Source organism: Perognathus longimembris, chromosome 2 (genome assembly GCF_023159225.1).
Source record: "Perognathus longimembris pacificus isolate PPM17 chromosome 2, ASM2315922v1, whole genome shotgun sequence".
Taxonomy (NCBI): Eukaryota; Metazoa; Chordata; class Mammalia; order Rodentia; family Heteromyidae; genus Perognathus; species Perognathus longimembris.
Genome location: NC_063162.1, coordinates 95508609 through 95521102, shown reverse-complemented (window position 1 = coordinate 95521102; position 12494 = coordinate 95508609). Strand labels below are relative to the sequence as shown.

General features: G+C 34.7%; 1 protein-coding gene across 6 annotated transcripts in view; it reads right to left on the bottom strand.

Annotated features, from left to right (window-relative positions):
* Window positions 1–12494, bottom strand: part of Dgkb (diacylglycerol kinase beta) — a 549587-nt gene that overhangs the window by 323043 nt on the left and 214050 nt on the right. For all 6 annotated transcript variants that reach the window (XM_048337833.1, XM_048337834.1, XM_048337835.1 and 3 more), the window contains 2 exons: window positions 11190–11279; window positions 4603–4763 (listed from right to left, as the gene is read on the bottom strand). In XM_048337833.1, the coding sequence (XP_048193790.1) occupies window positions 4603–4763; window positions 11190–11279 (251 nt within the window). The remainder of the gene's footprint in view (window positions 1–4602; window positions 4764–11189; window positions 11280–12494) is intronic.

Sequence of the window (12494 nt, the reverse complement as noted above, 5' to 3'; positions counted from 1 at the left end):
ACAGCATTTAAGAATAGCATGAGTTGCTTTCTTATGTGGTTTGCCAGTTTCCTTTTAATTTCATTTTGCATCCAAGAATTATTCTGGAATGTGTTCTAAAATTTCCAATGTTAGACTTCTTACATCAGGTTTTTAAGTATTTCCCCTGATTAAATTATATTGATAATTTTACCATTATAATTATGACTTTAAAAATATCATCTTTTGGCTACCTGCCTGATTTTCAATAAATCTTTTATGAATATTCCAGAAAACACACCCATTTCCTAAAGAATTTAATCTTTAAAAGTTGATAAGTTCAGAAATTTCTCACAAAAGGCTTTATTTGGATGCCTGACTTAAAGAATCAACACACTTACTCAGTGAACTCACATTCAGTGAACTTGCTGAGGGTCAAAGAGACCAGAGTCCAGGGACCCCAATCACAGTGTACTGTGTTAATACCATCCCGGGCTCTTCAGGCCCCTCTTATGTTACTCAGAACAGGCCTTTCTTTGTAGCTTCAAGGCTTCACCTAACCACTGAAGAGAAATCATTGGTCTAACTTTCTCAGCTAAGGCTCACAGCTCCAGAGCTTACTAGCTTCCAGCTTCACTGGTCTGCAGTGCCCATTTGACTGAGGACCTGAGTCTGGAAGACTGAATAAGGATTATGCTAATTTCTTCTCATCTCAGTGCCTTCCAAAAATTCCCCTTTGAAATCCCAAAAGTATTTGTGGAAAAATGAATTGGTGTATGTTTCCTGGAACTAACATTATTAACACTATTTCCAGTGTACTGGCGATTTTGTTTCTCTGGCTTAGTTGTCTGATTAGATGGTCTTGTAATATGTTGCATGGTAGAAGTGAGAAATTTTCTTTCCTTATTTCTAATCTGAAAAGAAAAGCTTTCAGTTCTCCACATTGAGTATGATGTAGACTGCTTATGGATGTCTTTGATTATGTTGTAGTTATTCCCTTATAGTCTCAGTTTCTTGAGAGGTTCTACTTTGAAAAATGTTTTTTTTGTTTTTTTTTTTTTTTTTTTGGCCAGTCCTGGGCCTTGGACTCAGGGCCTGAGCACTGTCCCTGGCTTCTTCCTGCTCAAGGCTAGCACTCTGCCACTTGAGCCACAGCGCCGCTTCTGGCCGTTTTCTGTATATGCGGTGCTGGGGAATCAAACCTAGGGCCTCGTGTATTCGAGGCAGGCACTCTTGCCACTAGGCTATATCCCCAGCCCTTGAAAAATGTTTTGAATCTTACTGACATCCATGTCTGCATTTGAGGAAATTATCAGATAATTTTATACCATTTATTCTGTAATTGTAACTGCCACATTGATGAATTTTCATATGTAGAACGATCTTTGTGTTAGATGGATAAATCACAATTGGTCATGGGGTATAAACCTTTTAATGTGTTGTTGCATTCCAAATACCAACACTTTGTTGAAATATTTTTACACTCAAAATATTAAGAATATTGGCCAGTAGTTTTCTTTTGTAGCGTTGTCATTGCCTGGCAGACATTGTGGGTGTGTCTCTCAAAATTTGTAGAAGACTTTGAGGACTGATGTTAATTCTTCAAATGTGTGAGAGAGTTAACCAACGATTCTGTCTGCCCTTAAGAGTGTTGTGTAGGAGTCTTAAGTAAGAGTCTTAAGTGCTGTGTAGGGGGGTGTTTTATGTTTTATCCTTTCTTGGGTTATTATCAGTATTGATCTAATATCCAAATTAATTATATGTAGATAAGGTCTGTTCACTCTGTTCATGATCTAATCCTGGTTGACCTATATTTCTAACAATTTCTCTATATCTTCCAGATTCCCCAATATACTCAAGCACAATTGGTTGAAATGGTGATACATATGGAATAACTATATGCATGTAAATATGCATATATCAATATGTATACACATGTAGCTTTTTTGCTCCAAGATAGCATCCTGCAAGTTAGCCACAGCTCTACCTCAGGCTGTTAATTGGAGATAGAGTCTCATGGACTTTGCTGCAAGGACTAACTTTGAACTATGACATTCAGATCTCAGCTTCCTGAGTAGTTAGGGTTATAGGCACAAACCACTGGCACCTGACTGTATCTTTAAGTTTTGATAATGATGTAACCTGTTTCTGTACTTCATTCCTATAACTGTAGACTCTTAAAGAATAGGTGTCTATTTTCTTTGTTTCAGAATCAATAATCAAGTATGTAGATAAAAATAATGGCACATATGAAGTTCTTGGTGATGCAGCAGATAGAAAAATTTCCTCTTGAAGAGTCTGACATAGTCCACAGTTGATCAAATACAAAATTGCTGCTGGACAGCAATTCTGGGAATTAATTGAGACAACCTCACTTACTCCTTGCAAATGTTCTTAACTCATTGTCATGTAAGCTTAGTGAATACACAGACTTCTATCATGCCCATTGCTGATCCTTAAACAAAACGGAGAGACAGACTAGCTGAGATTCAACATATAAACTATCACACTGATGTGAGAAATCTAAGAAAACAAAATCAACATAAAATAAGAGTGAGAGAGGCTAAAAGGTATCTGAAGCTTGGCATGTATACACCACAAGAGAGAAAATCTCAAGAAATCACTAACTGGACAATCACAGCCTCAGAAATGACCCTGTGCAGAATACAAATCCAGTTACTAAGCTGTATTGTATACAACTTCCATTTGTAAAAAACAACAAAAAATAACAAAAAGGATAGCATAGGGTGTTGTATAATCAAGAACATTCAATTAAAGTCTAGGATGGGTCTCAAATGTTAGAATTAGCCAAGGACTTGAAAACAGTCCATATAATAATGTTAGAAAACTGAAAGAATGCATGTTTAAGAGCAAAAGAAAAGACAGCAGCAAGGACTCTCCAGACCAAAAATAATATTAATTGAATATTTACATGTTATGTCAAAGAACCAAATTTAAATACTTGACTTAAAGTATACAATAATAATGATTACAAGAAAAATCCTTGGTAATAAGAAAAGAATATAAATGCTCCTATATTTTTGAATGGACGAATTATATAATAGACTACTACACAGCAATATAAAAGAAAAAAATAATATTCATATAGTGAACACAAGTGGGCTTGCAAAATATTGTGGTAAGATCCCAAATGAAAAGTGCATGATTTTTTATGAAATGTCAAACAGAGAAAATATTAGGGGCAGAAATGTGATTATTTCTTCTAATTGGGGAAAGAAACCAGAAGTAAGTACAAATGGACAGTAGGGTACAAGTTTAGATGATAAAAAAACTAAATTTGAATTTATTAACTAAATCATTAAGAAGGGCACTTAAAATGAATGAATTAGTTTGTAAGTTTGTGAGTTAGTACAAGGTGCATGTTAATGAAGTATCTAAAATTACAGTGTTCCATATCCATGTGAATTAAGTGGCCTTCTCATGATCAAGGTTCTTTACATATTTCTTACAAGTGATCATTACACCCATTATAAAGTAATATTGTTTTCTATTTAGAATTCTTGTGTTCTACTATTGACACCCTTAAATGGACATCCATATAATTTGTCACTTTGTGAGAGAGAAAATAAGAAACACTATGGTACACGTAAATGTAAAGAGACACTCAGATTAAATAATTTGTCCAAGTACACACACTGTGATAGACTGACTGTTAAATTCATAGACACAACTGATGTGAGTATAGTCTAATTGTGTGTGTTTATAGTTATGTTTTTGTTATATACATGGACATATGGGTATACATATGTGTATTATAGAGAGAGAGGCGATGTGAGATGTGTAGTAAGCAACACAGATTAAACAAGGTGTCATGCTACAGCTGATAGAGTTCACCTATATAATCAGCTAAGTATGTATGCAAGTGAAACAAACTTAAATGATTAATTTTTTTAAATTAAATTTGTAATTTTTTTTTCCCCCAGTCCTGGGCCTTGGACTCAGTGCCTGAGCACTGTCCCTGGCTTCTTCCCGCTCAAGGCTAGTACTCCACCACCTGAGCCACAGCACCCCTTCTGGCCGTTTTCCATATATGTGGTGCTGGGGAATCGAACCAAGAGCTTCATGTGTAGGAGGCAAGCACTCTTGCCACTAGGCCATATTCCCAGCCCAAATTTGTAATATTTTTAAACTGCCAAATGATATATTTATTTTCAGTATAAGATTCTAAACAAATGCAGTCCTTCATTTGTAACCTCATTAAGAAGCATAGCAAGATTTTCGTAGATTTTTAACAGGTTAAAATGACATTTGTGACATAGCCCCAACAAAAGATAAACATTATATAATTTTTTCACATTTTCATTAGTAAGGTGGACTACCTTATATTCTAAAGCTTACATGGTTCTTGTTAACCACTCTAAGCTTCATTTTAATGATATAAATGGCAAAGTCATCAGCAAAGAGAGGAGTATCTTTCCTTTAATCTATGAAAAATGTACCCATTGTTCATACTTGAATTGAAATAAATTTGACAGCTTTATTTCTGTTCATTAGAAAGGGTATTTTGTGGACACATACATAAATTAAATTATTCATAATCAGTAAATCTTCATAGTGAAAGAGTTTTTGTAGGCTTATTATCTAGGACAGGTTAAAAAAGTGAGATTTGGTGGAAAATCTTACCACTCCGATGGAAAAGTAATTGTTGATGATACTATAAGGCACTGGGTCTCCCTTCTCGTCTTTGTCATTAGGAATGACTTCAAACTTCCACCTGTCCAGCATGATTTCTGTGCTGCTTTCAATGTCTTTCAGGATTTTCATGAGGTTCTCTCCTTCATAACCTAACAAAAAAAGCAAATCATCTTGAGAGACAAAAGCTAACAAGAATGCCCACTGTGTTTATACACATTTAAGTGTGTTTATTCATATGCAGTACCCTGAATCTAAATAATGTACCTAAAGATAATTCTGACAAATAGAGAACTCATTGAAATCTTATTTATCTTTTACCAAGATTTTAGCTTTCCTACACGAGACGCACTTCCCTTTTGAGGTATAATTTTTCAGTACAATTATTTGCTAGATAAGAATTTTTATAAGTATGTGTCAAATGTACTTAATTATCTGTTTGCAATGCTCCTATTGAGCTTATCTACAAAAGACATCACCATAACCCAGTTGGTGAGGTCAAAACCTGTCACCATAGTACAATTATCCTCATGTTTCCTCTCTACCAATATCAACAACATTAAAATTGATTTAATACATTTTTATGATCTCTAAGTTGTTTTATGAAAGTTTGCCATTCAAAAGGCAGCTTATGTATACAGTGTATTTTGATCTCTAAGTTGTTTTATGAAAGTTTGCCATTCAAAAGGCAGCTTATGTATACATTGTATTTTGTTTAATTTATTTTATTTTTATTATCTTTAGGTAGTTGCACAAAGAAGTTCCTAGTTATCAAAGCAGTTTATGAATACAGTGCTTTTTGATAATTGTCACCCCTTCCAACATTCTTGTCTATTCCTCCCAACCCACCTCTTCTGTAACTTTTCTTCCTTTTTGTAGTATATACATTGTATTCCTGACTGCATTTCTACCTCTCCCTTCTCTTCATTCATTAGCCCCACCCCTCTTATTGTAATTACTCATTTCCAGGCACTTAATTGGGCTTTGGCTTTGCCTTTCAAAGCGATTAACACGATTTGATTTCTCCCTTGAATATACCATATTTCAGTTAAGATCAATGTCACCTTTTATCATTCTCCCCTTTCCTGTCCAAACTCATTCCTTCCCTCAATTTTATTAATTTTTTAGAATATTCATTGGAATCTATTATTACAGTCTCTCTTGCCTAGCCCCTGCTCTTGAGACTATTCTTCTCTTGTGAGTACTCATTTCTGGGTCTTTCTTTTGTTTCACTGTGAGTTAGTCTTTGTAAGGAATTACACTTGAATTCTCTCCTGAATCCACCTTAGTTTGGAAAACGCAACTTTGAATCTGCGCAACAAATCCTGCTCCTTTAAAATTTTGTATCTTCTCCTGTTTTCTCCTGTTTACTCAGACCATCCTTTGCTTTTGACAAAGTTTCTGCTATGTCTTCTGCATAGCTTTAAATTTAATTATAGGTTTTCCTATAAGCTACCCCCTTGAAACACAGATCAGATGTCCATCCTTATTCAGCATCACAGCCCTCAGTTCTCAACCCAGTTTCTCCCTCAGAACTACCTATGTGAATTCTGGTTATGTTTTTTTTTTTTTTTTTTTTTTCACTGTAGGTTCCACTTGCCAAGTCTGCCTACAATAAATGTTCAACAAAACCATATTTTAATGGATCTGCTATAGATGGTCCAAAGAATTCAGCCTGTTAAAAGAAAAATGAATACTTGCTCTCAAGTTAATATAGTTCCTAAAGAAGAATAAATCACTCTGAGTAGGCACAAAATCTAGAAGTACTACTTTGGAGTGCTTTTAGCACATAATATTTAACACATAGAGCAGTGTAAAATAGAGAAGGGTTGTGTACAAAGCATCCAATATTGTTTCAAAAGATTTCTTGGTTGTATTGAAGCAGGTTTAGTATATGTACATCTGGAGCATCACAATAGATAAGATTAGTACAAAGTAGAAAATAGAAAAATGAATGACAGAAAACACAAAAATGAACAAAAATAACAGGCTTCATTAGGGAGTAGTGGATGCCACTGAAAGGGAGGAGGGCTAGTGAGAAGCTTAAAGCAGGTGAATATGATCAAAGTAGAGTGCATATATGAAACATAGAACAATACTGAAAATGTATTGGGAATTAGGGAGTGAAACAGGAGTGAGCTAAAGGGAGGTGTGGTTGATACATTACATGCATGCATAGAAAATTCACAGTGGACTCCATGTAGAAAACTAAGGTATGTTAAAAGAAATAACATATTTGTTATAATAGAATTACAAAACATGAATATTATTGTGAACCTAATTGAACTCAATATAATTTTTTGAATGGTTTAAAATAGATGAATTATATTTATTTATATTTTAGCTATTTCTTCATAACTGAACCCTCATTCTTCCCTTTGTAATTTCTTTTAAGAATAGTAAGTAGTAATAATTTTTTTTTTGGGTTTTTTTTTTTTTGGCCAGTTCTGGGCCTTGAACTCAGGGCCTGAGCACTGTTCCTGGCTTCTTTTTGCTCAAGGCTAACACTCTTCCACTTGAGCCACAGTGCCACTTCTGGCCGTTTTCTGTATATGTGGTGCTGGGGAATTGAACCCAGGGCCTCATGTATACGGGGCAAGCACTCTTGCCACTAGGCCATATCCCCAGCCCCAGTAAGTAGTAATATTTTGTATGCAATATCCTATTTGAATAATTAAGCAGTAAGAATATTTATTTTCTAAATTTTATTTTTGCTTGCAAATAGACATTATATTTTTCTGGATATAAGTCTGATAAAATAATATGATTGCATAGTGTTTCCTTGTTCAAAAATCAATAATTAAGTTGTAAGACAGAATTAGACACTGTCTAATCTTTGAAAAGACTATTCCAATTAAATGTATTATTTAAGGAATATAGAATATGTTAAGTACTATTGTATGGACTTACAATATTAGGTGCATAATATAAGATGGATGTATAGGATGCATGGAAACAAAATGTAACAATACAAGTAAATATAAGGTTCACACACTGAGAAAGTATGGCCACATCTCAAATTCACAACAACAGTGTTCATTCAACATGGTACTAGTTCACTGTAGGAAGAACAGTGAGCCAAAGGAAGTGTGATATGGGAGAATTTAGTGAAAATTAGTCACCTTCACTAGACAAAGAATGACTACTCAATTTAAAAGTTCGTCATTGGATGTTTTCAAGAATTTTATGGGTATATATGAAAAAAGGCATCTATTAGTCTTCTGTCCAAGGAAAAATAGACAAGCAACAAATAAACATATTTTGAGACTTCCAACATCTAGAGTTGAGATCTAATTGACAAAGATATTTACAAATTGCAGGTGATTATGTAGTAACTATTGATGACCTATGTCTTTGTATTTGCCTAGGCCTATGTTTCTTACAGAATGATATGTTATATTTAGTATCACTCCTGATTCCAAGGTCAATTTTTTTTTAAAAATCAGATACAAATATGTGAACAAAGTCTTATTCATCAAAAAGAATTATGCAATTTTTCTTTCATTGTTTTGATTTAAAACTCATACTCACTCCAGGCTGAGACAAAATGGCAACATAACTAATATTTATTTTTTCTTAGAGATACATCTCAACGACTGAATCTTCCCAATATGTCATGGAAAGTTTTACAAATGATAACATTAAAAAATTCCAAATATTTATTAGAGTATGCTCATTCTGAGACTTCTTTCTTCTATAAAACAAAAAATATGCTTCCAATATTCTTCACTTTTTGTTAAGCAGACTAATAATTTGTAAGGTATTTCAAAGTTTATGCTAATTAATTTTTTCATAAACACAAGGACATCCTGTAGTCTTATGGTAGTGCTTTTTACAAAAGATGAAAATGTATTTAAGCTGGGTGCCAGTGGCTCACACCTGTACTTCTAGCTACTCAGGAGGCAGAGATCTGAGGATCATAGTTCGAAGCTAGCCTAGGCAGGAAAGTCCATGAGATTCTTATCTCCAATTAACCACCAGAAACCAAAAATGGTGCTATGACTTAAGTGGTAGAGCACTAGCATTGGGCTTAAAAGCTCAGGGACAACACCCAGGCCCAAATCTCAAACCCCGTGACTGACAGAAAAAAAAGGAAAAGAAAAGAAAAGAAAAAGAGAAAATGCTTATATGAAAAAGTGGCTTAAATAAAAATGTTCTACTACTGATATTAAGTACTTCAAATGTTCATTAAGTGAATAAAGCAGAGTAACAGTGACTGGGATAGTGCACATTGCTCAGCACCAGCAATGTTAGAAAGAGTTTAACATCTTCAGATTCACTCCTCTCAGTAGAAATACAAAGTGGGCACTATGCTATTATCAGTATAAGATCCTACTAAGAATATGCTGCTATCTTTTAGTTCTGAAATAGAATTCAAATAAGTTTAGCAAGTGCTCAAAGGTTCACGCCTTGTGTGACCCAACATCACTGGAATGCATAATTACTGGTATTACAAGTGTCTTCTCTGCTTCTTTGGTTGCTCAGTTTGGGCATCATGATGCAGTTCTTTTCCCAATCTCCCTTTTCAGTCTTTAGCATGCCTGAACTTCAAAATATACATTTAGCTTTTCTACTTTTTCTACTTGCTTCACTGTGTCACCTGGGCCTGTTCTTTCATTCTTCGGAACCACTTTAATTCAGGTTCTGATTTGAATAACTCAGTTTTTCCACATCATCAATTCCCGCTTAACTTTCCAAAGTCCCCAAACTGACATTGCCTAACTACTACTCACCACCTCACTACAGCTGCCTAACCCCCCACCAAGCTTTCCTTTAATCCTTTCAATTCAGGAACCAACTCTCCTTCCTTCTCTTATTTCAAGTTTTGAGTTTCTAGTGAAGTAGTAACTCCCTGATACTCATTTTAAAGCACTAATATTATTTTGGAGCTGCATATATCATTGTTCATTAGTATATTTCATATACTCAAAATCATGTAGTCTCCTCAGGGATAGGAGCCATTTACCTTTCCATAATGTATATCTAGAACTTAGAAACAGAGCAGCATATACTTGGAACTCATCCCTAATCTTTACCCTGATGTAGGCTGTTGTCTATATCTCATCCATTAATAATACATTTCATGTGGCTTAAGCTGTGTCTTAAGTGTCTACCTTGACAAAGAAAGCTAAGGGACATTGCTTAAGGCCCTGAATTCCAACTCTTTCCAACTCTCTTATATGTACAAAAGTGAAAAACAAAAAGATATTGCACCTCACTTAAGACTTAAGCCCAGTACTAAATTGGAAATAAGTTAAAAATCAATTCAAAATATCAATAATTTGTACCAGAAGTAAATAAGTTGATACATATATGTTTCTCTCTTTTTACATTCAGTACCTATATTGAATTGGTACACAAAATGTATAATAGCATCACATCTGCAACATGTGTATCTTTATCTCAGTAGAATTCATATTTTACCCTGTGCATTTGCTACAGTTTAGTCATATAAAACCCCAAATAGGATATATGATGTTTTTAACTTAGTTTAAACTTTAACATATGCAGTAATTGACCCGCTATTCTTGAAATAATAGAACTCAGACTTTGTTGTAAACCAGAGTTATTTGAGAGTTTGTTTTAAATGACTCCCTGCTCTAGTCCTACCCCTGCCCAGGTCCCAACTTTGGGGATTTCCATTCAGCATATTTAGGGTAGGGTCAGACCAGTCTGTGTTTAATAAGCTCCCCAAGGATTCTGATTCACAGTTAACAGATTCTTTCAAAGTTTTCTCAGTGAATTTGGATGCTAAAAATATTTAACACTCCTTCTTCTTTTGTAGACTCTGGTAGTGTTCACTCATCAAATACTGACTCCATGAATATCCCAAGACATCATTTTGAAATTTTCTCTTTACATATGCTGCTTCAGCTACTCTATTCCGTTTATAGTTAGTTCCCTAAGTTTGTGCCAAAAGTCTCACTCTTTCTGCACCTTTGAACTTAATGTTTCCTTAGTTTATGAAATCTACACCCATTATTTCACCATTAGGTTTACCTTCATATGAGGCCTTTTTTATATCAATATTGGCTTTGTTTCACTTAGTTTTACTTTGTTTCACATATATCCCACATGCACTAGATTTTAATGTCCTCTTGTTTTCCTCCTCTCACCTCTGTATGTCAAGTTCAGAACATGTTGGTCAATATAGGTTGGCCTGGAATGTTACTTGTTACTTAATGTATCCATTCTTAGGTAAGGCATTTGTTAGATTTTTAATTTCCCCCCTTTGTGATTTTATCACAGACCTCATAAATTAAAAATCTGTATATCATCCATGAGTTCACAATGTTAATATAATTTTCTAAGCAATAAAGACAAAATTCAAAGATTTGAAAACTTATCCCTCCAAAGATAAGCCTGTAATTAGTGTCTGATTAAAGCGTAACATCCTATCTCACCCCTTGTACAATATTTGTTTCTCTCAAAGTATTACTCATGTTCAAAATCATACATTATATGTATTCAGTATGCATCATGTTTTCTAATATCATACAAAAAAGGTCAAGCAGTGGAGCAGGTTGGGGACAGGTTATGTACTGTATCTCTGATTGTGTGTTTCAGAGTTGTATTACCTCCTCCCCATCGCAGGCATCTTGCTAGGTCATTGCCAGTCCCCAGAGGCAGAATAGCAACTGGAGGATGCTTGACTACATTGGCCTTTTCTGTGGAAATGAAAGGGTCATAATTGTAAATATAGTTTGAACCCAGAAAGAACAACAAATAATAAAAACCCATAACCTGATATTAAGTGGAGAAATCCCACTAGGTAAACTAGAGATGAGATTTGAATGTTAATACAGTTACACATAATCATCTTTTCATGTATCACAATAAACAATAAAATACAAATAAATACTAATAGTCACAGAGTCAAAAGAATTTTCAAAGCTCATGCAAGAGAAAAGCCTTTTAAATATTTTAAGTTAGCTAAAATTGTACGTGTGTGTGTGTGTGTGTGTGTGTGTGTGTGCATCTGTGGGTGCTGGTGTGTGTACCTATTAAATCAATTAAAATCCTCAGGTAGGCAAGTCCATGTACCAGAGAAATAAACTTTTTATCAGAGAACATGTTCTTTTGCAGTATCAACTATAGATATATAAGTGTCTTTGAATTGCTGATAACCACAGTGTCATTTTATGACCAGGAAGATTTCCCGAGATCAGATAGTTCATTTTTTGTGAGATTAACTGCTACATCACATAGTACTTAGATTTTGAGACTGGTGTAAATCTGTGCCAATTAAATTTCAAATGATATTACTGAATTATTTTGTGCTTGACTGAACCTAAATATATTAATTTTTATTTTAATGGTGATTTACAGAGGGGTTACAGTTACAGAAGTCAGGTATTGAGTACATTTCTTTTTGAACAGTCACACCTTCCTTCATTTTCATAGTTTTTTCCCTCCCAACCTGTCTCTCCACCAAGTTATACGGTTCATTTCCAACATGGTGTCTAGTGGATATCATAGCTGAATTAGTTCACCATTTTCCCCAAGATCTGTACTTCTTCCCCTTCCCAAATCAGGTAAACTTACATGCAAGACAAAAGGTACAGAAATAAAACAAAAGTAACAAAAAGGGGGCTGGGGATATGGCCTAGTGGCAAGAGTGCTTGCCTCATATACATGAGGCCCTGGGTTCGATTCCCCAGCACCACATATACAGAAAAAGGCCAGAAGTGATGCTGTGGCTCAAGTGGCAGAGGGCTAGCTTTGAGCAAAAAGAAGCCAGGGACAGTGCTCAGACCCTGAGTCCAAGGCCCAGGACTGGCAAAAAAAAAAAAGTAACAAAAAGGGAAAAACAGAAAAAAAAGAACCACAAAGTAAAAATTAAAAACTTCTCATTTCCATGTCTTGGAGTGTATTTTGATGTG